At 40.6% G+C, this 25,438-nt stretch overlaps 1 protein-coding gene across 4 annotated transcripts in view; it reads right to left on the bottom strand.

Moving 5' to 3' along the window:
- Window positions 1-2,042: 2,042 nt before the first annotated feature.
- erbin (erbb2 interacting protein) overlaps window positions 2,043-25,438 on the bottom strand; it is a 56,875-nt gene continuing 33,479 nt past the window's right edge. Inside the window, exons 8-27 of one of the 4 annotated variants that reach the window (XM_084382281.1) lie at window positions 23,876-23,939; window positions 23,465-23,539; window positions 22,584-22,728; window positions 21,503-21,575; window positions 19,335-19,464; window positions 19,109-19,224; window positions 18,165-18,234; window positions 15,932-16,031; window positions 14,126-14,247; window positions 13,621-13,794; window positions 13,279-13,455; window positions 12,521-12,638; window positions 12,236-12,410; window positions 10,630-12,154; window positions 9,704-9,847; window positions 7,626-7,682; window positions 7,339-7,506; window positions 6,183-6,275; window positions 5,688-5,762; window positions 2,043-5,583 (exon numbers count right to left, since the gene is read on the bottom strand). In XM_084382281.1, the coding sequence (XP_084238407.1) occupies window positions 5,476-5,583; window positions 5,688-5,762; window positions 6,183-6,275; window positions 7,339-7,506; window positions 7,626-7,682; window positions 9,704-9,847; window positions 10,630-12,154; window positions 12,236-12,410; window positions 12,521-12,638; window positions 13,279-13,455; window positions 13,621-13,794; window positions 14,126-14,247; window positions 15,932-16,031; window positions 18,165-18,234; window positions 19,109-19,224; window positions 19,335-19,464; window positions 21,503-21,575; window positions 22,584-22,728; window positions 23,465-23,539; window positions 23,876-23,939 (3,709 nt within the window). In that variant the 3' untranslated portion in view covers window positions 2,043-5,475. Of the gene's footprint in view, window positions 5,584-5,687; window positions 5,763-6,182; window positions 6,276-7,338; window positions 7,507-7,625; window positions 7,683-9,703; window positions 9,848-10,629; window positions 12,155-12,235; window positions 12,414-12,520; window positions 12,639-13,278; window positions 13,456-13,620; window positions 13,795-14,125; window positions 14,248-15,931; window positions 16,032-18,164; window positions 18,235-19,108; window positions 19,225-19,334; window positions 19,465-21,502; window positions 21,576-22,583; window positions 22,729-23,464; window positions 23,540-23,875; window positions 23,940-25,438 lie in introns of all 4 variants that reach the window. The other 3 variants (XM_084382280.1, XM_084382282.1, XM_084382283.1) reach the window with 3 other exon arrangements.

The following is a 25,438-nucleotide window of genomic DNA, read 5'->3' on the forward strand; positions in this document are numbered from 1 at the left end:
CACATCAACATATATGTCGATTTTATAAAATCACAAGCATTGTATGGTGACTTATATACCATTTTAATATGCAAATATAACATATTTATTTTTAATTTAACATATGTATTCAATTCTGCCAGTTCTGCAGGTGATGAATGTGTCACATGTAGCTCGCCTGATGGCTCAATGGGACTAACAATCAATAACCAAAAATCCAGCCCAGTGGCAGACCGAAAAGCAAAGTGAAAGCGAGGTTTATAGAGCACCAGTCTATATGTGGATTCATGTTTTCTACAGCCATTAAACTGAGCAGTCAGTATCTGCTCTCATGTTCCCTCCCTTCTGTGAGGGAACATGAGCTGTGGGGGTTTGAGTCCTTTGTACGTACACTTTGTAATCAAATATGAAAAAATATAATTAAATAAATAAATAAATACATATGCAAATATCTGCTTGTTCAAAGTATTGAAGTGACTGGAGGAGTACCACTTACGGACAGTGAGGGCTAGGTGGCGCAATGACTCATGGGAGTGTAATGTCAGACACTCATGAGACTGTTATTGGTCAGAAATGTTTGGTTTTATTACTTTCTGTATGTTCTGAGTGTTGTGGTTGTGTCCTGTTATGTTCTCAGGATGTGTGTTAAATTAGCTTAAACACAAGTTTTACATTGTGCCACCATGGCCGAATATGGTACAGCGGATAATGACTTTCATCAAATGTTCAGATGGTAGACAGTGGAAGACAGAACATTGCCAGATATGTAAAGTCAGCACTCAGTTGTTTCAATTAATTATCTGTTAAAAGCAGAGTTGAGCTTGTTCTTGGAGAACATGCATTGTTCAGCCTTCCTACCTGGTGCTCACCACATTTTCCTGTCTAAAGACTAAAAACATGGAAAGAGGCTGGAGGTGATTGTTTTGATATGGGGGCTGTCATGACTGTGGCTCGTAATGTCAAAGACCAGGTATTCTTGAAACAACATGACATCTGACTATGTACAGCATCATCCTGAAGAGTTATTCCATGCAGCGTGGACTGGGTTGCTATTGTTTATTGGATGTGTGTGTGCAATATAGATCTTTACTCTGCCCTTTAAGTCATCAATAACATTTTATTTATATCACACCAAGTCATAGTTTTGAGTGAGTGAGTGAGTGAGTAGAATTAGCTAATTGGCAACCAAGGAGAATTGCAAGGTAAAGTATTATTTGGATGGAGTAAGTCTTTAAAATCATAAGTACTTGGAAGAAAGTAGTATTTGGGTGAAATCAACCTTCAAAACCAATAATAATGAGTCACAAAGTATTTGGGTGGAATCAAGCTTCAAAACAAAAAGTATTAAACTATGGTTGTGAAACTGCAGTCCAGAAAGTGCAGCCTCCTCGACTGCAGGAACGGAGTATTGGCAAGCCTGGACCAAAACACATTTTTAGTGATGATTAAAAAAAGAGTGATGGAAAGGAACAAAGTATATTTCCTCAAGTGAAGATGATTACATCCTCATCACACTCCAAAGATCCTGGAAGGGTGAAAAATGGATAAAAAACAACTGCTACACTGCTAACAACTAAAAAAAAGCAACATTTGGCCTAAGGGTGGCGCCAAAGTAGAGCTATACTCAAAAAAGGTGGATATAAATAAACATTTTAACAGACAGTAGCTGCTGTGGGAGAAAACACCATATTTCAGAAGAAATTAGAGGAAGGTTGTCTTAAGTATCGAGTGTGTAAAAGGCCTTCAGCAGTCAAACTGACAAAATACACACCAGGTTTAAGACACACACACTTCATGTGTAATCTCTTGTTCCAAAAACTTAAGGAGCTTAAACTTTAATTAATTCCACACAATAGCACACATGTAATCCTTCAAGTTCAATTACATGTTTACATACAGTACCATGATTTACCAGCGAGCAGGAATTAAAACTCATATGTTGTGACATTATTGTGGCTTTTCCTCATTTAATCACTGTGTACACGTCATACTGCAACAAAGTATGTGCTGCGTTATTCATTTACTGCGCTGGATGGATGAAATGAAGACCCCCAGAATCCATGTTAAAGAGCATTAGTTTTATTTTCCACAGGTTACTTCAGAAACAGGTAATTATGTACAAAAATCTGGAATGTTGGATAAATGCATATCAATCATCATCTCACTGTGGCTGTTTCCAGAGAAACCTTAGAAATACTAGCTATACATTAAAACGGGTGCCTCTGCATTGCAATTTATTGCTGGTTTTACAATCGCAAGTCACTAATGCCATATTAATTCTTTTTTCTCACTTGTTTTTAGAGTATTTACAATTTGATTAGTAATGTCTAAAAACCACAGAAGACTGCTAAATAAATAAGAACGATACGGGAGCGTAAGAAAACGGACCGACGTGGATGAAAAATGTGACGACATGTTTTATCTCCCAAGATTGTCTACAATGTCAGACTGTATGCTTTTGCCATGAATATAAAGTGACCAGTACCCCAGAAATGTTTCCCCCTACTCCTAAAAAGTCTACAGGAAATCACCAACAAAATTCATAAAATATAAACAATAATTCATCTGTGTAAAATACTATACGTTCTGTGAGAAATGTGGGAAATGCACATTAAACTGCCATTTGCCTGTGGATAAAACTTTAGATTGAGTTTAAAAATCAAGCGTACAGCTTCACTTAGAACAGCTAAAACAGTGTGACTATTATTATTATTATCATCATCGGGACAATTAATTGTTAATTACCACCACAGTGTTTTCATTTTGGTTCAACAGTGCCACAAGCACAAAATATGGGTCAAACATACAGGAAGAGTACAGCAGATGAACACAACCTACTGTAAACAAGTTGAGGGAACGCCATTTTATATATTGTACAAACAATTCAGTGGTCACAAATGTGCTATTAGAATTTAAATTTATGGAGTCGTTACCTAGTAAGTGAATTTCATCATTTCCACGTCTTCTGGAAACACGTCTCACTGAAGAGTTATTTACAAGTGAATGAATATTAACAGAGAGGAACATGAGGTGGATTTAAAAACATCTTTTCCTTCTGACAGTTCTTTTGACAAACATGAGGAATGTTTTGAGATGCAGCTTTGAGTGACTTGAACAGTGTGAGTTGATTATTTTGCACAGATGAACATCAGGTGTTATGGTAATCTAAGCAAACAGTAAAAAGCCTTGGGCAAAGTGACACAAACATTCACTTTTACACAATGCAGAGAAATCTTTTTTTTTTTTTCCTTAAGCACTACTGTATATATGTCCTGTGCTATTTCATTACAAAAAAGGTTCTTTTCACAATATAAAAAATCATGTAAAATCATCAGGGATTACTAAAAGGTTGTGTTTTTTTAAAAATGCTATCTGATGTTGTTTTTTCTGAATGAAAATAAAGGCTTTAAGTATTGCTTTCAAGCCATTATGCTGCAAATGTACTCAGAAGGTTGTGAATATGTGAATATTGCTTGGGCTCTGGGGTCAAAGGTCCTCCCCTATTCAAACAGTTCAAGGTCTATGGCACTTGACAACTTGCTTCTCCCAACTCGACTCTGTACAGCGAAGAAAACAAAAAGAAAACGGATGGAGAAACGGCTCCAAGGTGATGAGTAAAAGCATGATAAAACATCTGTATGGACACAACAAAAAGGCAAACTGTGGTCTTCTCCCATGTAAAAAAAAAAAATTTAACTGACAGATGTTGAAACCCCGACAATACAAACACACTCATGTCACCGCTGGCCACCTGAAAGATGAAGCCCTTAAAAAATAAAACATACAAATGAAATGTTGACATGTTCTTATTCAAATCTCTTTCTGAAGTTGTCTCCTGCGTTTGCCTTCTGTCCACAATTTCCAAACTTGCTTTGGTTAACTAGCATAACCGCCATATGTTTTGCTACTTAAAAATAATAGTTTGACATTTTGGGAAATAGGCATATTGGAAAACATCGATAGCTACCGCTCTCATAACTGTCTTATAGACCTGGGTACCATGGCGCAGCTCAGCCTTGCTTCCAGTTTTGCCCAGCGGCCACTCACGGTATTAGCAGCCAAAAATTCGCACCATTATAAAAGAGACATCTGTGAAACTGTTCACATGACGCCTCCAACTGCAAACAAGGTCAATTATGACCCGATAATGAATTTGTAGATCCATGGAGGTTTTATATTTGTAAGTAAACTCTACTGTGCATGTTCCGTGGGCAGCACAACCAGGAAGTAAACCCTGGAAGCTGGAGTGCACCAGACGAACAATTCTCATTAGACTGCGATCAAAATCTGCCTTTCAGCACCTCAAATTTTACAAAACATGTTACATCTCGGTTTTTTTTAGTTAGGAACAAAAAGTGATTTTTAAAACCATGACTCACCTAACTGCCTCTGATTAACTTACCCTCATATCAGCTCATATGTGAACTTTAGTGGTGCTGGTGACAGAGCCACGCTAGCAGTTTCCCTCTGTTACCACTCTACATACTAGCTTAAGCTAATGCATGTTTCCCAAAATGTCAAACTTTTGCCTTGGACAAAAAAAACGTCTGACTAGCTAAACAGATTTAAGGCTGAACAAACACATACTACACCTCCCCTCTCCCATTTCCCCAATATTTCAGTTTCCTTTCCATTTCCCAGTCTCTTTAAATGATCACATGCAGACTGCATTTCTTCATCTCAGAAGCTGTGATTCATTTATATTGCGATGGATGCTTCCCACATAGCTCAGGTAGTAGTGGTCTGGAGAGGTGATATGCTGAGCAGTTGCTGTGAGGAGATATGCTGGAGGAAGTGAGGACAGAATCATGTCTGTACGCTGGAGGGTGTTCACAGGTTCAATGGAAGTAGGGGTGGATGATGTCCTCCTCTATCAACTCTTGGATTTTGCAAGAAGAGAAACAACAACAAAAAAAATCTCTCTGCGAAAAACAAAATCAAACACCTCCTTGATCTACATTCGTCTCCACATGAAAAGCACATAACATTGTCCTCCATTAAGATCACACTGCAGACCAGAAAATGGTTTCAACATCTTAAATTTAAAAAGAAAAAGGCAAACTGGATGACAGAAGAGAGGGAGCCCGGCCCCCCGAGTGGTCAATTCATGCCAATCCGCAGAAATAAAACCTAATGTATGATAAAGGATTTATGAGATTTGGACTAAAAAAAGAAAAAGATGATCTGTACAGAGACCACAGTAATTATTTGCTTCAGAGCAGGTCGTATCTTCAGCTTCTTTTGTATAAAAATATATATACCACAGTGATGGCCTTTTGAGGACTCGTACTTGCAGAGGTTTCGCCGCCGTCTCACTTCGATCCACTACATTCAGTGGTTTCCCCCGTTTAGTCAAGGCTATGAAGATCTCTACTATAAATAGTCCCAACAGGTATCAACAGATCAGTCTCCTCTGTGTATAAAAATATGAGAGTCAACATAAATTTCTCTGTCCGTCTCTCTTCTCGTGTCCTCCACGTTAGAGGTCAGTTGAGTCTATGCTTGTACGTCTCTTATGATCATCATATCCACAGTGTTTGGAAATGTCTTCAGGAGGGACACTGCATTCCCATGATCGATATTCACAAAGCTGTATCCATTCGCCTGCAAGAAAAGACAGATATTTTTTTTGTCATCAATGAGAAAAATCCCAATAAGCCTTCAATGGATTGATAAGGGGTGTGTGATATTTTGAACAAACAGATTACCTGGATAATTTTATCTCCAGGCTGAAGAACCTTGGACGCTGGCCCCTCCGGTTGAACCCTTGTCACAAATATACCCTAAAAGTTAAACGGAGAATATTGGAATCTGTACAATCTAGATTAAAAATAAACTGTAATGACTGATAAATGATTGAAACTGTGGCATCACTGTGTGTTGTCAACACATTTTCTATCACATGTAACCTAATGACAACATCACAAGCATACAACATAGTGACACAAAAAACAGAAGCCTTTGCTTCCCACTGCAAAAAGAATGAACGCTCTAGCTATTATGGTTTTCATTTTACATCAGTTTAAATAAGACTGTTAACAGCGGTCCATTTTCCTATGGTTAAAATCTGTACTAAATGTTCTCCTAAATGTATGTACAACACAATTCAGGAAAGACGATTCAATTTCTGTGAAAATACAAATACTAATGGAAGAAAAGGGTATCGTTTTAGTATGGTACTATTAATAAAAATATTAATTTACATTGTCATCTGGACGAAAGGGATTTCCTCGGCCTCCCACTCCTCCTGATATACTGAAACCCAGCTCTGGATTCTTCTCCACTTTCACACGGATCTGAAACACACCCACACACTTTCATTAGCCATTTATGCACAGTCATTCACTGTTAATTACACAATTATCCCGCATCTGTCTTGAAACCACAGCAGGAGTTTATTTTTTTAACTGGCTTACGAGCTACATTCAGTCACACAAATGACTAACGTTCTAGTGAATGAACAAGAAAATCATATTCAGCAGTTCAACCTTTTAGGAAATATGCTTATACTCCAAGAGTAAGATGAGAAGATTGATACCATTTTTCAATTTCTGTCTTTTAAATATGAGGTCTTTTTTACGTTTTTTTAATCTGTTCAAAAGCCTAAATGACAGGATATGGTTTTAAAGGATCAGAGGAAATTATATCATATATCAAAATACAAAAGAGAAATCAGAGCCAGCTGTAAATTACCAAAGGGGTTGCTGAAAAGCCAGTTCACACGGACATTAACCGGCCAGTCATCTCAGGAGCTGAGCCGCTAGCTACTGAGATGACTGGCTGGTTTCACCCAGCCGGTAGTTCCTGATATCTCCAGAAAGTCTGCGCCTGTGAATAACTACTCCAAGTGCCTTTAATTACCCCCCGGGGACAAATGAAGTATTTTGTATTGAACTGAATTAAGTAATCTCCTAAAATATCCACAATAGAAAAGGAGCGGAGTATAAAACACTTTCGGTGTTTCAACTGTGCTCAAGTAGCTTTAAATTTTGCACTGAACCTGTAGTTGACTTATTGTGGACACAGCCCATGCACAAACGAGAACATATAATAAATACCTTGTTGCTTGGCCACGCAACCAGCTATGACTCTGAGAAGAAAACTGCATCTTGTTGTTGAGGTTTTTTCACTCATTTCCACTCTACATAGCTGCATATTTCATGGACAGATATGAGAGAGTACCAATCTTCTCATCAAACTCTCAGCAAGAAGGTAAATAAGCATTTTTCCCCAAAATGTAAGACTATTCTTTTAATCAAACTTAAGCTCAGACAACAAAGAATATCATCAAAAATCTAGCCAATTTCTTAACACATTCTGTTCTTCTTAAATTAATTTCACACAAACACCATCCTTCACCTCCTGCTGCAGTGCGTCTTGTGGGATACGTTGGGGCCCCGGCTGCTGATGAGAGACTTTGAGCATCAGGTAATCAATGAGCTGCTCTCTGGAGGGGTGGCGGGCCATCGGCGCCTGGCTCATCTGAGGACGACTAGAGGGGCCCATCTGACCGTTCATCAAAGGCACCTAGGAAACAAAAACACACAGTGATGAACAGAAGGGACGTTATGTTGCTGTTGTGGACTCTGGTATTGTATCATATATAGATAATAGCCTCTTCAAAGCTCTGTATGGACTGAACTTACTTTTCTGTGGGGGTCCAAGGTGTAGCTTTGCTGCCCTTGAGGACTAAACACATCATCCTGAAAGGAAGAAAGAGATGATTGTTAACACCAAACCTCACTCCACTGAAATTACAACAAAAGATGATGGGTAAGACGCCCAGTTAGACACTGACATGAACATTTTTCATGTCTGGTAATGGCATTAGGCAGGAATGTGTTGCTTCAGACGAGAGGAAAGGGGCACATCTGATTAAAAATGAGATTAAACTGTGCTTAGTTTCCATTCAGACCCTAAGCAGCGTGTAATTCTGAACATTAGCTTGCTGGAAATCAAGTGAATCTTAAATGTTAAGTAGAGAAGGGGTTACACAACACTCTCAGACAGCTTTTTTACTCTTCTACAGACTCTAATAACCACTTTCTAAACCACTTAAAAACACACACTGCTCCCACTTACCTTTTTCAAACACACTTTTCATCCCCACACACAAAGTGAGAGGTTATGAAGTGATTCTGGAGTGATTAAGAGTGAAGATGGTGAATGAGCAAAATAATTTTTAAAGTGCAGTTAAAGAAAAGAATTAATTAATTAGCGCTGAGATGCATTACAGTCACAAGATGTGAGTGGTGCAGGGTGGAGAGGTAACACACATGATGTTAAAGAGCCTGGCAGGTTTAAAAGGGGGTATTTTTTGTACCATACATGATACTAACATTAAATATCTGATTATTAACTTGGACACTCTTTAAGTAGGCTTTCTGTACGAAGAGATTGCCTGAAAAACAACCCTGTTACAGGACAGCTTAGGGTGACATGTTGGATTCAGAGAAAATACAGACCTGCTGTAAATGTGTCACTAGAAATACTAACCTCCCACACAAACATTTATCTTGTTTGTTGCTTGAATCAGACGTAGTAGACACAATTATTTAATTATGCCACACACTGCTTTAAACATTTCACAAGGAAGTAGTTTAAGGGGAGGTCACTGGTCAATTTTATCTTATTCAGACCAGTAAAAAACATGCAAAATACACATTAGGTGTATATTATGGTTCAGATTTCTGTTCTCTGCCTTTATGCAAATCCACACATATTTACGTAGATAGTGCTTCATTTGCATACTGAAACATGAAACGGAAGTCATACAAATAAAATAATTGTCATAATCATCAACTGGTTTCATGGAGATATCCATCTGTTGAAGTACTAGTCTTACTGTATTCACCATTTTTGGTATAAAAATGTATGCATTTACAATAAATATAGGCCGCTTTCTAATGAGTTTTTTCTCATACTGTAAGCCAGAAAACAGTACTTACATACACCCACCGTTCCAGTTTTATTCCCATCTATATCCTGGAGGTTTTAAAATTCCCTTTGTAAAGAACTTCAACTAATAATTCAACTGAAGGAAACATGAATTTTAAACCTGGCCTTATCCAATATTTAGATTTATGGAAATGTATGAAAATTAGCACACATTTAATTGGATAAGGCCTCCTTTGAATATTCTGAAAATCTCTGAAAAATAATTAAGTAATTAAGTAATCAACTGGGAAAGATTCATGATTATACCTTGTTAGTTAAATTTACACTCTTACTCACACTACTACTCAACTGTAGTATCTTGTCTTGAGCAGATTTTAAAATATTGTCTAAATCAGCTAAAACAAACGCTGTTTGTATAAAATCAGTCGGATTTCAGTTTTGTCCTTCTCTGATTCAATAATTGAGGTACTAAAGCCACTAAACCAACTACATGATGGTACAAAAAAATAAGTAAGCCCCTTTCAAACACTAAGAGGAGCTACACAACAACAAAGATAACGGCTAGAATTCATCCATTGTTTGCTAGAAGAGGACATCACACGTACTAGACAGGGTTTGTGGTTGTGAGAAATCAGACGTTAGGAGAGTCATACTTTCACTTGCCTATAAAAGGACAAGTGAAAGATGGCTGCGGATCAGTGATCACTTCTCAACATCGAGGAGAGAAGGAAACAGACATTTCTTATCTTCTACAGGATGTGAAACTAGCAGGAAGCCCTGGCTTAGCACGAGCTGCAGGAGCTAACGTCAAGTTCACAGTACTCACACAGAAGCCCAGAGCTCCGTAGGGCTGTCCGTCCCTGGCACTAAAGACCAGGGACCCTTGGCTGGCATGCATATCCCTACAGCTGCCGTAGTGAGACCGGCTCAGCAGAGAGTTATTGGAATTATAGGAGCGAGACAGCGCATTCTGAACACAGGGACGACATGAACAACCGGCACCAACAGACATGTCAGCGGTGGCCATGCAATCCACCAAATGAGTGACATAAAAAGACACAACAAAAAGGTTTACAGCATATACAGACAAACATGCAGTGAATCTGGCATATTCTGCATACAGCTGGGTTAGTAGGCTTTGGTACACTTTATCTTAAAGGGTCCATTCACCCATATATCCGTAATGGTAAATAGACATACAGAGTTTTGGTTTTATTTGCTCAGGTTTAGAAACGCCACCATACATTGCAGGGTTCGGATAGCTTTGACTTTAGCGTCCGGTTCCAACTTGACAAAATATTCGTGTGTTTAGGTCTGCAGCCAACAAATCCCTAATCGAATCCCTTTTTCACAAAGTCTCTTAGATAGATTGATTTGCTTCTTTCTGACGCTACAAGCATGTGTAAAGAAACTAGAATTGGCAGCAAAAAATCTCAGAGGCAGACAACTCAAAGCTGAGGCAAACAAAACCAAAGCCATCTGCGAGGCTGTGGCCAACTTGTGTCTTTTTGAGTTAAGGTGAAACAACCCTTTAAAATAAGGTTAAAGACAGACTTTACAGATATTTTCTTCTTATTCACATCATGTTGTGACGGTCTTATAGCTATGGTCTTGCTGTGCTGCCCTGTACAGTTGAGTGTACTCATAGTGTTGGACTAATAAATGTGATCTACATGTCTAAGGTTAACCACGACAAAAACACTAGTTAAACACCAATTCCACCTTCAAACTGTGAATCATTATAATTTTTACCTTTTCCATTTTCTTGGCCTCGATGTGCCGCATCACCTGGTCTCTCCAGTCAGACGGCACCCTTCCTGCTCCTCCTGACACCTGTCCAGGCCCGTCCAGCAGCGAGTGCTCAGACTTCACCCTGGTGTTGGGCCTCTTGCTGGGGCTGCCGTGCTGGTAGTTGAAATCGCTGACAGACATGGTCCTCTCTGGAAGCTCGTGGGGCTGCAGCCTACCGCTCAGCGGCCTGGAAGCCCCGGGTACGTCGATGCTGTAAGTGCGAGCGGAGAGGGGCCTCTGCATGGCGGAGCTCATGGCCAATGGCCCCCTGGCGAGGGTGTGAATGTCTCTGTAAGTCATGTATTCCCCATCGGGCACCTGCATGCGCCTTGGGTCACCCATGGAGGCTGTTGAGGCAGTGCTGCTTTGCCTCTGCAGAGTGCTGCTTCTACCCTGGCCTCCAGTAGAATGAAGTCTCTCCATAGCCCACATGTCCCCAGAGGGTTTGGGACCCATGGGAGGCCCTCTCTGCTGGGGCTGTAGAGGGTAGGGAGGCGCCTGATTACGGTTGGAGTAGTTGGTGTTGGCTAATGAGTGTGGAGGAGGAGGGAGGTAGCCTTGGTGCTCTGGGGGCATGGGCGTCCTCTGGGTCCAGAGGCCATCTTTAGGCACGGCACTGCTTGTGTACTGTATATTGTACTGAGGAGGAGAGATGCCCATGGCCATGCTGGAGGAGACTTGATATCTGCTGGCGCTAGCAGGAGGCTTGGAGGAGGAAAGCAGGTCTGAGGAAGATGCAGAGGAGCCGGGGTAGACCTGCATAGTCTGGTCGTTGAGTAACTGACTGGCTGACTTGCTCCTGACTATGCTCTGGCCCTGCGCCCCTGGCCCTGCGCCGACTCCTGCCATCCTTGTCATTCCTGCTGTTTCATAGGAGTCAGCATCCCCATCAAAAGCGTACAGCTTCATACCCCCTGTTTCTATGTTGCTGATACTGTGAGACTTTGTCACCTGCGGGGGATGGCACCTTTTCTCTGGAGACAGTTCCTCTGTGCTGCGAGACAGAGACATGTCACTGCTGGCTGTCACGCCTGTCGAGGCCACATGCACAGCAGATGTCTCTACTCTCATCGCTTGGCTTTTGTGGCCCAGACTATTGATGCAGTCACTGACCTGCTGGTTTCCATTCAGAAAATGCTCCATGTTGTCATTGCCAAAACCCTGCTGCTTGCTGTCCAAGTCCTCCCGGGTTACTGAGCCATTCTTGGTTTTGTCCACCTCGTCCAACTGAACCATGTTGTCTGTTGGCAACTTGGAGACGTTCATATTGATCTGGTCCCACTTGGTGTAGGTTTCTCCCATGCCGTTGTTAATTCCCTTCTCAATGAAGGCGAGTCGGGCCTCCATGGACAGGTCGTAGTCACCCATTTTCTCCGGAGGGGTCTGCTGGGTTTTCAAAAGGGCCTGAAGGGACGTTTCAGAGCCATTGCCATTATGGAGGAGAGGGGTGGTGTCTTTAGGCTGGTTCATATTCTCGTCTTCTTGCCTAAAACATAGACCAAGTTGTACATCAGATTCTGTAATAACTTCAGGAGGAAGACACTCCAGGTTGAAGAATGATACTAACCGGCTTTTTGGTAGGAAGGACATCTTTGCCTCTCTCTCAGGAGTGCACAGAGAGTTGTCTTGACTGCTGTCTGTGGTCAGAGACACTGAGTCAGACATGCGTGATGGAGATGAACAGTTGCTGTTGTTCTGGTTGCTGTTTGCCACGGTCTCATCCAGCAAAGAGTCTGCGTCATCTGCTAATCAGAAATATCACAGTTAGCGTAATGTATCTCAGCAAAGGCACGTGTCAAGTTTTTCTCTTAAAATACTATTTATCAAAAGGACTCGAGCAAAAAACTTTTACCTTTTTTGTCTTTACTTAAAGTCACTACTTTAGGCTGGTTGATGGAGATCTCAATAAGAGGGGGTCGCATCTCTGCAATTTTCATCTCTTCTTCGTCATCGGACAGCTCCTCTGAATCCTGAGGACAAACACAATAATTCTCTTAAAAGGGACAGCTCACCCTAAAATAAAAAAAAACATATTTTTCCTTTAACCTGTAGCACTATTAATCCATCTAGATTGTTTGGGTGCTGGAAAAGCGTCTGCCTTCTCTTGAATATAATGGAACTAGATGGCACTTGACTTGTGGTGCTCAAAGCTTTAAAGACATTTGATGCAACCCAACTTTGCAATGTCTCTTACCAGAAATCATGACTCGGTTACTCAAAATAATCCACAGACCTTTGTTGTGAGCAGTTTCATACAGGAACCATTTCCTTTTTTTTAAGTTGACCCACAAGCCGTGTCACGATGCATCTACTCATAGATAAGAGGCTAGCTAACTAAGCCTCTGTTACAGCTCAGCTAAGGAGAACAGCATTAATGTTTACATTCCTCACTATCACAATCACGAGCCTCTTGTCCATTACTGGAGGCATGTTTCCTTCTGCGCAGTGATATGGCTGCTGTATGTAGTTTGGCACAAAGAAAATAGAGTTCCATCTAGTTCCAATTATATTCGAGATAAAGTGGACACATCTATGGCCTTTAAAACTCCCTCTAAAGCTGCATTTCAAACTCCATAATGCCTTTGCTATACTTCTTGTTTGCAAATGTACCTCCAGTGTGTCCTCATGGTTCATCATGGAGCCCCCTGAAGATTTGAGTGGGACTTTCTGAGAGCTGTAAGACTCTGAAGTGTCTTTTGATTCTGGTGCAGGATGGTTTTGGGCATTCGTAGGTACTTGGGGATCCACATCTGATGCCATGCCGTTAGGACAGGGGGCCTCTATCACCTGCACAAAAAGAGCACAGATGGTCTGTTATTTACTAAACATGTTCCTCCACCTCCTCCGCAGGTAGAATGTGCAGTGTGGTAAAGGGGAACTAAAACAAGGCAAAATAGACAAGAAATGAAAGTGAAAGGTTTTTTTCCAGTTTAAAAGCTTTATTCAGCTGACCTTTACTCCTACGTCTTGCACGCCGATGTGGTTCCTCTCAATTGGTTTTGCATCTTTGCCCGACTCGTCACTTGACTCATCGTCCTTCAGCCTGTGAGCCACAGACTGGGCTGTCTTCACCATGTTCTTCAGCTCATCGGGGTATGGTGTTGGGTAGCGCTTCAGGTTTCCCTCCTGGCAGAGAAGACGTACCCACAAAATTATCGTTAAAATCATGCCGTTTGCAGAAGTGGGACTTGGAGAGGTAAGATGTGTGTGTTTAATGGGAATTACATGGAAAATGTGGTCCATTCAATATCATACAGACACATTTCCCATAGATACAAAGGCAATAAGTTTGCCTCAGTATTGTACAAAATAGAACATATATAAAAACAGCTACATCAAAGTAAGAGAAAGCTGCCAAAATAATGCTTCATGATTAAAACAACGTCCTTGCAGTTCGGTTAAATGACCACAGTCATTTTTCTGTTCCATTATTATGTAAAGACTGTTTGACACTCACCCTCGGGGGTGTTTCTCTCTCATCTTTGTCCTCGTCACACTCGAAGGCCACCTGAGCTCGGTGCTTGCGTTGTTCCTCCCAGAGAGCCGGATTGAAGCTCTCAGAGTCAGAGTTGGGGATGTCTAAAATAAAAGCAGAGAACAGGAGGAGGATAATTTGTTAGTTTTTGGCTAAGGCTTTAGACTGTGTTAGTAATTCATACGAGTCTGTCTTTGACCACAAGATGGCGCAAACATAACATGAGGCCAGTAAACTGATGGAGCAGTGGAGGGACTTGAAATTCAGGAGCTAACTCCTTAATTTCAATAATGAATTACTGACACTTGAAATTGTTGTTTGAATAAACTGCGTTCAAAGGAAGCAGTATTTTGAGGCTTGAGCTTTAATCTCACACCATATTCTATTTAAATGTTTGACCAAAAAGGCAACAAACATTAAGCACAATCAATTGAAATCCATGCAGGGTTTGCTGCTACTAAATATTCAAATCAATCTGAATACTTTGCTCCTGTCTGAGTCCTACATGTTAGAAAAGGTGAGGCAAAGCCATGATTACTATTAAATGATGTCATGGCTGTGGTTGTGATGCTGCTTTCCTGAAACTCTGCATTACCATCTTGCATAAGTGGTCTGCTCTCTGTTGTGTCTGCTGGTTTTGCAGTGTTGCAGTGTTGGAGCCTAATTTTCAACTGGTGCATTAAATTTGAACCTTGACCCGAATGTTGAAGAAGTTGACATCATATTCTATAGTCTCATGCTGTCATTTACGCCTTAAGGTGTCTGTCTGCATGGTTTCCTGTGTTGAAAGGCTCTTGGTCTACCATTTACCGACACATGCTTAGCAAATATAGCTTGCTAACTAAAAAACAAGTACATATTCCTGAGGAAACAACTATTGCTGTTCATTCTGAGCAAACAACTCAAAAAATGCTACAAAAAAACAAGTCTGTATATCTCAATGAAATGTTACTTTATAGGTGTTACTTTATAGGCGAGGTACTTGATATGATTTTGAGTACACTGTATCAATCTACACCATCATAACAGAGGGTGTATGCACACAGTGGATAATATGAGTCACCTGCTGTGTGGCTGTGTGGCCTCATATCAAACTTGTAAAACATAATCACTGCAGTCAGGTCCTGACTTATTCCAGCTTCTCAGGAAAATACGAGAAAACAGATAAGGCTCTTTTGGAAAAAGTCCCAGCTAATGACCGTGGAAAATGTCATAAAGCAGATGGGGCGTGGAGATAAATGGAGGACAGAACCTACATAGAGTAACTTCGGTTCATTTATTGTTCGTGTGACGCTTTGCTGAAACTGACGTAAGAAATCATTGGTTGACACACTACCATTTCAGCAGTTTAAGCATGTAGATCGTGAACCACTAATTACTTTAAAGCTAAGATGCAACAGGGCCAGTGCAAGCTGTCTGGTGTAATAAGACACCAAACTAACAGATGCTTGACAAGAAGAAGAAGACTAGTGTTTCTTCTTCAGCTTTGTTCTCAGGTAACGAGCTCCCTCATAAAATATGAATACAGGAATCCTTGCAGGTCACCTATAAGACTGCTACGATGCAGATGGTAGTCTCATATTTGTCATACAAGTAAAGTTAAATGAATGATATGATTGCCCTGTAGTACCGATTGATAAACAAGCTTAAATCTTCAATATCCAGCCCTGTTGCTAAGATCTGATTGGTGAAAACGGGTCTGAAACATTTGCAGTTTGATAATCTGCCAGATTAGGCATAAAAGAATATAAAAGAGAAAAGCAGTCTTGTTGAGTTCACAGTACTCACAGTCCTCAATCCTGGTTTGCTGGGGGAACATGTAGTTAGTCAGCACGGTTTTGTGCGTCTCTGGATCCTCCTCTTTCTGGAGCGGGATCAGGGGCTTTGACTGTGGGAGACACAAAGAAGGTTTGAGTGTGCTATCGGCAATCAACGGTGCTTTGTTGAAATTCACGTGGTCCCCCTCAATTTCCCACAGTCCCTTCCAGCTGAGGCTTTCCCTCTAGTCTTCTCCCAACCACCCACTAGCTTCACTTTGACTGAGACTCTACTTAATCACATCTGGGTGCCTCTTCCTGTCAATCACTCCTTCATGGAGAAAGCTTAAGCTCCAATAATGTCCCCGAGGCCCCATTGGCATTGTCACACCTGCCAAACAGTAGCTCTGTGTCTCAGCACTGCTGCTACTGTTGTACCGACTCTCCAGGATTTCACTTCTGTTCTGCTTACACAACAGGTGCTGCACTCCTTATAATAAGCACCTTAAGCTGCAACAATTGGTCGTTTAATTAATTGTCAATTCAAGCAAAAATGTCAACCGAATGCTGGTTCCAGCTTCCTTAATAAAAAGAGTCGCTACTTTTCTTTGTAATTTCTAATGGTAAATAAAGAGTCTTTCGAATTTTAAGGTTGCTTTGGGAAACTGTGGTGTGTTTTTTTTTAAATATTGATAGACAAAGATAATTGTAAACATTTTCGGCAGAATAATCGATAATGAAAATTATCATTAGTTGCAGCCCTCGAACTAGAACCTTTAGTGTCTCAATGTGCTATGTAAGTCAATAAAAGCAAATAAAAATAAAATTTTGATGCACTACGACACCACAAAAACATCAATAAAAAGGCCAGTTTGTACAAACAGGATTCCAGAGACAATTAAAAATAACAGTCTATAGGAAGGCTGTTTGAGGAGCCTTGAGGCAAAAGTTTAGTGACCCTCGGTCTTGAACTACGGGACAGTCAAAGAGCCCTGATTATATGACTGTGGAGTCGGTCTGTACAGTTTCCTGTTAAGAAAAGAGCGTGACTGATAAACCATACGGGCTGATATATATCGGATGACATTATCTTATTGCACACATATCAGTAGCGCAGCTGATAAATGACCAAAAAATGTAAGCACAGAAATGTTTGAAAACAGGGTCACTATTCTATAGTTTGTCCACCAGAAAGAGTGACAAGTTTATTTTTTACACTGTAAAACGTCCTGTCCACAAAATTGTTACAAGAAAACCTAAACCTTACCAGCATCGCTTAAAAAATCCACTATCGGTAAGGTTAGGAATTAACAAAGGGAAGAGAAGTGTAAATGATAATAAAACCTTAAGTCAGCTGCCTTAAATACCAAATAAGATTTGACGTCAGGACAGGGATGTGGGCTCTACAGCTGATTCTTCTGCAGCATTCTGAGAATAGCTGCAGTTTTCCAGTGGCAATTTCTCGCGACATCTGAACAGAGACTTACAATAGTCCAGCCAGGATAGAGCAAAAGGCATGAATAATTGATTTTATAATGCGGCGAGAGTCAACAGACTGTAATGTGGAAATATTTATAAGCTGCAAAAACAAAAACACTGAGTCAGTATACTCCTGCGGGGTCTTCTACAGCCTCACTTTGCACACATTAAAACCTCTCTGCTTTGCTAAGTTCAAGAACTCTTTTCCTCACACGAAGCTACACCGCTTTGACAAAGCCACTTCCTGACACATGAGCTGAACCAACTCGACCTCTGATAGGCTTATCTATGTTCTGTCGAGGGCCACATTAGCCGAGGCAGAAGTCCAAATTTCAAGCACCACACCGGTAACCTTGATCTCACTACATGTGATTTACATCCGGCTAGTTGCTGCTGCCGCCCTTTCTCACACAGGTTAAATGGCTTCTCACAGGCTAGATTGACATACTGTCATCCTAAAACAAGAATCAGGGGAAGGAGAACACTTTCTGACATTCATTCTTTAAAAATGTAGAGTTTTGGGCATCACTGAGTCTGACCTCCATTGCCATTTGGCACGTTTAGATCAAATGTCCTGGAAGTGGTATACTGAATTTTGAATGCGTTTTCCTGTGAGCTACTTGGATTAGCTGGATTAATTTACAGCTGAATGTTGTCACGCACCCTGCTGCCATTACAGCCTCTATAGGACGCATCACCGTCTGACAGCTCTGAACTCTGCAGCACCTTTTGTGAAACCCTTATTCTTGCAATTTATACGTAATACATAATACATGTGATCTTACCTGATTTTCTGACAGCCACATTGCAGTCATCTGGTTCAGTTTAGTGAAACTGTAGGGAAGATTTTTTAACCTGTAGTGGAACAAAAACAACACAGGTACTCAGTTATCTTCCAACAACAACAACCCCAAAAACTGATGCATCTACGAAGGTAAAGAAGCGCCTCTTAAACTCAATGTTTAAGGTGAATTTAATACAAAAGGGCCCGCTATAAAGTAAGGTTGAAGCCATATTTCTCTTTCTCAGTGCTGTGGGGCCGTAGCCAAAGTTATCTAGTGTATTTGGCACAGAGCAGACACCAGGAATGTAAAACCCCTGATTAAAACCTCCATCAGGCCTTAGCTTCCAAACCAAACCCATTTGCACTCTAGCCAGAATTAAGACTCTTCGATCACGATGTTGTAATTATCAGGTTATGTTTCAGACTGCGTGTGTGCTCATGTCGAGTGAGACCAAGACTTTTTTCATTTGTTTTCATTGAGTCATGCAATTTATAGTGAAGAATAACATTGCTACAAGGCTGCAGGAACGCCTCTCAAAAAGCAACTTTTAATATGTATGTCACTGCAACAAACGATTGTCTTCATTCATCGATTAATGTGCTTATTATTTTCACGATGAATTGCAGAATTGAGTGAGTACTTGGCTGAAAACGTGGGTAGCTGACTGAAGTTTTTTCATTCAAGTTTATAAAAACTTGATCTGTAAATAGTTCTCTTACTCTTGTGATCAAAAACATTGAACTGAAGCTCTATTTTGAGGTGGTACTGAATAAATACTAATCAAAACAGCTTCTGATCAACCCATATCAGTGTCAGACTTAAACTAAGTTCTGGTTAGTTTGGTTGAAGCACCAAAAAAATCCAATATCAACAGAAAAACCTAACCAATTTTGACCTTAAACTTGACCCTCAATATGCTTGAACACTCATCAGTCCAGACTCACTTGTTGTTGCTGAGGTTGATGACCTTGAGCTTCTGCATGTCACCCATCTCCTCAGGCAAAGACTCCAGCTTGTTGGAATGTAGGAACAGCACAGTTGCATTTTTCCAGTTGCCCATCTGTGAGGAGGATGAAACCAAGGACACAGAGCCGTAAGCCACCAGACTGACATGTCAGACCATTTAACATATCTCCTCAAACAGACGTATACACTCTAATGCATGCTCACCTCAGGGGGAAGCTGCATAAGGAAGTTGTGATCTGCAGCGAAGGTACGGATGCTGGCACACTGGCCGACGGTGGAGGGCAAAGCTTCGATCTCATTGAAACTGCAGTCCAGCTCGTCCAGATTTGTCAGCCTGATGAAGCAGAAGGCGGACTTAGAGCATGTGGTGTAATTATGACAAATACAGTACATACCATGTGAAGTCTCCAAGGAATCCTACTCTTTCCATAATGCTGCTCAATAGCATCTTTTTTTTAATTTTTTTTTTTATTTTTTTAAAATCGGACCCTTCTTGCCTGGTAAACACGCACATCTTTCAAACTCCACATTCCCAGTTTTTCACACAGGCTTTCTGTTATAAATTCTTAATCTCTGAGATCATATTTCATCAAACTTTAGAGAGCTCCCTCCAGAGCCACAAAATACATTATACAACTGTTTTCACAGGCTGAGGAGCACTTGTTATTTATTCAACCCTTTTTTTAACTCAGGAAAACACCAAGGAAGAGACCTCATTTACAATATAGGCGACTAAAAAAAAAAAAAATAGAAAAGAGATCCGAGGCACCAAAAATAACACAAATAAGAAACAGAAATATCTCATCATATTTTGTGAAAGTACCAATAGTTATTCCTACAATAGTGTCTCCAGCTATTCCGTTCTTATAACAGCAGGTGAGACGCGTGTGGAGGAAGGTTCTTGTTGATTATGTAGAAACCAGGTGCACCTACAAATGTGTACAAAGCAACAAAAGTAGGCCTCCATCAAATAGGAGATGTTGCATCACAATCTGCGCTTTTACAGGAGGGATACAACACCAGAGAGCATCTCTTTTTGTCGGCAAAGCGACTGTGACTGACAGTAATGGGAGGGGAAGAGCAATGGCCAATCGTCCACCACTTAATTGATCGCGGAAGTATAAAGTAAAAAATGCTAAAATGGGTTGCTATATATACGTTGTTATACCTGGGTGCCCTGATCAAGTAAAGTCTATGTGTGGGAAACACTTTACGGCCTGAAAATACAATGATATCATTTTAATCATTTGGGACTATGTGGCTGTAAAGTGTTCCTAATTGCTCTGTAATACAGCTGGGAAATAACTCAATATAACTGCCCCCCTTTAAAATATAAGACAAGAAAGGACTGAATGATGCTGAAAACTCTCAGATGTCATCAAACAAGAACTCAGATCAACTCTCAGCTATTGTTACAATATCTTACAGTAACAGTGAAACACTCTGAGACACAACAATGCTGATGCATCTTAAAAGCTTCATGGGACATCATTTAAAGTAGTGGCATTTCAAACTAAACACATATCGACACAGTAATGCTGCGCAGCTTGGGCTCTCAGTGGAATGAAAAATGCAAATGCACTCTGGGGATTCAAATGAAAATCATCAGAGCTGCATGTTACAGTACCATTAAAATCCAAAACACTGGATTTGACCCCTCTCTGCTGAATATAAAACCAGGATAAACAACACAGTGGACTGGATAAAATCAGCCACATATGAATGAAAAAAAAATTTAAAGAAATCAGCCTGCTTAAGCTAAAATCCTTGCATGGGATTAAGCTTAACCATAGGCTTTGTCACATAATCTGTGTCAAATTACACAAGGAGACACATTGTAACATGTAGGATAATTGACAGTGTTTGTTGTTTGAAAACAAAACCGTGCAGATACAGTAGCAGGCTAATTGTCAGTAAATGTAGATAAGTCTCACTCATGGATGTCGGAGCGGACACATATGTGGATTAAGTTGGAGCCTAATCTGTGTGCTGGAGATGAAAGGTCAGGACGTGCTTCACTCACTGCAGCCTCATCAGCTGCTGACTGCCGGGTATTACCCGTCTCCTGCAGACAACATCAGTCTGAAAACAGCTTCAACTGATTTAAGCTATCAGTGCTGCATTGGAGGGTCATCTGACCCAAGATTACCATCGACCCATAGACAATAAAGCAAACCTCCAACTGTTTCCATAAATCAATATGGTTACTAAATATCATCAGCATTAGACCAAAACAAAATGCAGAACCGGAAAACATTGGGAATATCTGATTTATCCAGACAGACGTTTTTATGCGATCAGTGGGCAGCACAATAATCCACTGATCTCAGGGTTTATTTTGCTGATATTAAAACTGTCTCTGTAACACTCACCCTCCGATGGAATCTGGCAAGTACATCAGCTGGTTCTCGTCCACTTTAAGTGCGGTCAGTTTCTTCAGTGAGCCTAAAAAAAAGACAGAGAGAGAATTAGAGAGATACAGCTCAGGGCAGTTACTGATTACCACTTAGTGTTGCACTACAAAGAGGAAAATCCATTACAGCAGTTAATTGGATTAATTCATACTGTCATCAATACAGTTATCAGTTTAGTGGTAATCAACACAGACTCTATGGCACTGTGCATCTGGGATCATCTGATTTAATTAGCCTGGTAGCCTTAACTCATCAACATGACTTTTCCCTATGGCTGTCCTGAATACCATTTTGGGGCTTCGAACACAAGCCATCCAACCTGCAGTCATTATTTACCTTTATACAATGTCTTCGCCTCCCAAGTGTCAAAAGTTAACATGACGAGCTAGTAAATGTTGAGCTGTTGCAAACATGGAGGGTCGAGCATGCACTTATCACAGCCTGCTGATCTGACTGCAATCATGCATGTGGCACGAAAATGCTCCCTGTTTTTTATGGTTTTGAGTCGACTTGAGTTTAGTTGTGTACATAAACTATTGAAATGTTTTTGTCAACGTTCAAATTTAAATGTCATTGTCCATTTCTTGCTCTCTTTATCTGTGCAGCCAATGCAACATCCCCTTCCTTAGCAGTTATGGAGATCCATCTGTGTTTCTCTGTGTTACATCCACAGTTGTGACATAATTTTGAGAGTTCTTTGGTTTAAACTCAACATCTTGTGGCACTGCTGCCCTGTGGAGAACTGTGACATTAATGTAACTAGAGAAACAGTAATTGCATCCTCTTCTTGCCGTATGAAAGTTGATGCTGTTTTTGTGTGATAAAAATGTATTTTAGCTAAGCAAGAAAAACACTGTTAACACCATTTTTTCAAATTAGATACTGACAAAAACAACACAGGAATGGACCCAGGAGTGAAACATACATTGGCAATAGTTAAAAGGGAGTGAAGGTGTTTTTTCAAACAAGATGCGTGTGTGTGTGTATGTGTGTGTGTGTGTGTGTGCTGTAATAATTTAGGGCATTTAGTAATCTTTACCGATGGAGCCTGGCAGCTGTGTGAGGGCATTGTTTGAGAGCAGGAGGTCCTGCAGACTCTCACAGCCACAGATCTGCTCATCTACCATCTCCAGGTTGTTCTTGGAAACATCCAGGTACACCAGCTGTTTCAGCATCCCCAGCATCTGGATACATGAAAGGAGACACAAAAAATAGAGTGAACTTTCACTGATATCTCATTATCCTCTCTAGATTCATGCTAAGGATTAGGCAGTAGAGTTGAACACAGGAGCAGTGGATTAAAACAATCCCCAAAACATCCTGAGCAGCGAGGTAAAGTAACTTAGGAAGCAGCAACGAATACATGATTAATAAACGGATATTCTAGATAAAAAGGAAAACAGTTGCTGTATTCAGTTTTCATTTATATTCAGACGTCATGAGTTATAAAAGGCCAGACTGTTATTGCAGCTGATGCTGTTGAAATGCTGGCAGCAGATCTAATGCTTTAATTATGACCCAGTTACAAACAAGCTGGTCATTTGGATGAAAAATGAATCCCGTGTAACACATTCTGACTATCACAACATCATTATAAATTAATTATGCTCAAGGAAAATAATTACTTCACAGCTGCAGATTTTTTCTGTAATTATTATTGGGACATTTTGAAACCCAAACGTCTGCATTTTTGTTCTGTAAAACTGTGCAATTCATCCAGCAAGAGAATGTTTTCCAAACTGCGGCTCCTTCTCTGCTGGTGTTCACAGGGCTGAAAGTCTGATGCAAACTGACTGCGGCTCATTTTGATGAAAATCTAAGCAGACACGTAGATTGAAGATCAAGGGAAATAATCTCAAGATGATGTTTCGGGGCACAGCAGCCACTGGGAGTGTGTACAGGAATGACTGTAAATTATACCCCAGGTAAAAACGTCAGTCTGTTCCCGTCCATCCACAGCTCCTTGATTCCAGTCAGCTGCTCCAACACCTCAGGCTGTGGATGTAAGGAGGAGAAAGGAGGTTAAGTGAGAGGGATGTGTGTTTGTGTGTGCGCCTGCTGGGCAGGGACAGGAAGAAGAGCTTAACTCATAAACAAGCTAAAAATGAATCAGACGGCCATTTATTTAATCCACACTGATTATCGTGTATTAATGAACGCCATCTTCCAGTGAAAACTAATTAGCTCTTATTGGATGCGCCCTTAAAAAAAACAGAGCTTCCATTTTGTAAATGAATGAGAAGGAAAGAGATAAGTGAAGGAGGAGGTGAGGTCACCACCAGAGAGGTAAGACGGCTCTGGGCATCGACAGACCGACTGACAGATACTCACCACTTCAGTGAACTCATTACTCCCCAGGTCCAACCTTTCCAGCTGTGTGAGCTTCAGCATGCTCCTGTAGACACACAGGACAGACAGGGAGTGAGGTCTTAAATCACTCACATTACATGTTTTCACATGTGGCGATAGTAGAATACATAGAAAGCACTAAAACTGACCCCTTTTGCTTTGACAAAAGGATTATCAGCAATGTGGCCCAACTTGCTTCAAAGAGCTAAGCCCAAAAAAAAAAAGATTATCTGTCAATTTTCAAGTTATACTTTGGATAGCACGCATGCTCTGCCTTTACTCCTTTCACTGAATAATTTTATGTGCAAATAAATACCTCGCAGAGCTCAGGCATGACAGAAATATGCTTTAAATAATGGAAAATGTGACGTATGCTAGCCCTAAGCCGTGCTCCAGAATTTCCTCTCCACATTCAGGTCACAGTCTCACATTCACTGCTACACTGTAAACAAGCAGATAAAAACCAGGACTATTCAGCTGCTTACAGTCTGAAACATATTTAACGGATCACCAGCGAAACATTCTTATGAAGGCCTATTTCACATTCGAAACAGCAATAGTGAATCACTCCTGAAAATCTAATGAAAAGATGACTTAGAGGGCATTTAACTCAGTGGCAGCAGCATACAAAACTCTTCCTTTAAACTGACGTCACACACAAAAGTTAAGTCTTAAAAACATCTGCAAGAGTAAAATAAAACACACTAGGGATGAAACTGATCATTATTTCTGTTATCGATTAAGCAGCAGACTATTTTCACGATCATTTCGTTTATAAAATGTCAAAAATAATCGTTAAAAATGTTCATCGGAATATCCCAAAGCCCAAAGCGACGCCTTCAAGTTACTTATTTTACTAAGAACTGCAATACACAAATAAACATGACATTTCAAACAGACATTTCTTGAAAATGAATAACAAGTTCAACAAAATAACTCTACATAACAAGCCAAAACACAGGAGACCATGAGTTGAGGTGAAATGGAGATGTACAGAGGTCTGTTTGGAAACAGATACGATTATCCTTTCACAGCAGGGTTGAGCTGTTTCCTTAAAACATGAGTGAGATTCAGCAGAGGCCCACCAGCACTACCGTGGAGTCTGTTTTGTTTTTAGGTGCTCCTCATAAAATGAGAATGTAAAAACACACGGCACAAATTCTAAATGATTTAGGCCTTCTGGAGGTTTCTTTTTAGTACTTGGTGCAATATAAAAACACTCTTGTCGATGTACTTGAGCATTAGCCAGCTTTGTCACATTCTTACCTCAAAATTGGCAAGAACAACAGAAAGCCCCCCATGTGAGCAGAAAGGGGTAAGAATGAGCTTTGCTGGCTCATCTAGAAGGCGAGTTCACACACTACAAACACACTATGACGCATGACCTTGAGTTGTGAGGAACACAACATTCGTCTCTAAAATACAGAGAAACTTTTAGTGTATGCATGTGCTCGGTATGTGTCTGTGCACTGAGAGGAAAGAGGCTGCACTTTCTATGTGGAAGCCCTGAAAAGACTGCCACTGCGCCCCCTTTGTGCACGCACA

This window comes from Pagrus pagrus, assembly GCF_965226575.1.
Source record: "Pagrus pagrus genome assembly, chromosome: 19".
Lineage (NCBI taxonomy): Eukaryota > Metazoa > Chordata > Actinopteri > Spariformes > Sparidae > Pagrus > Pagrus pagrus.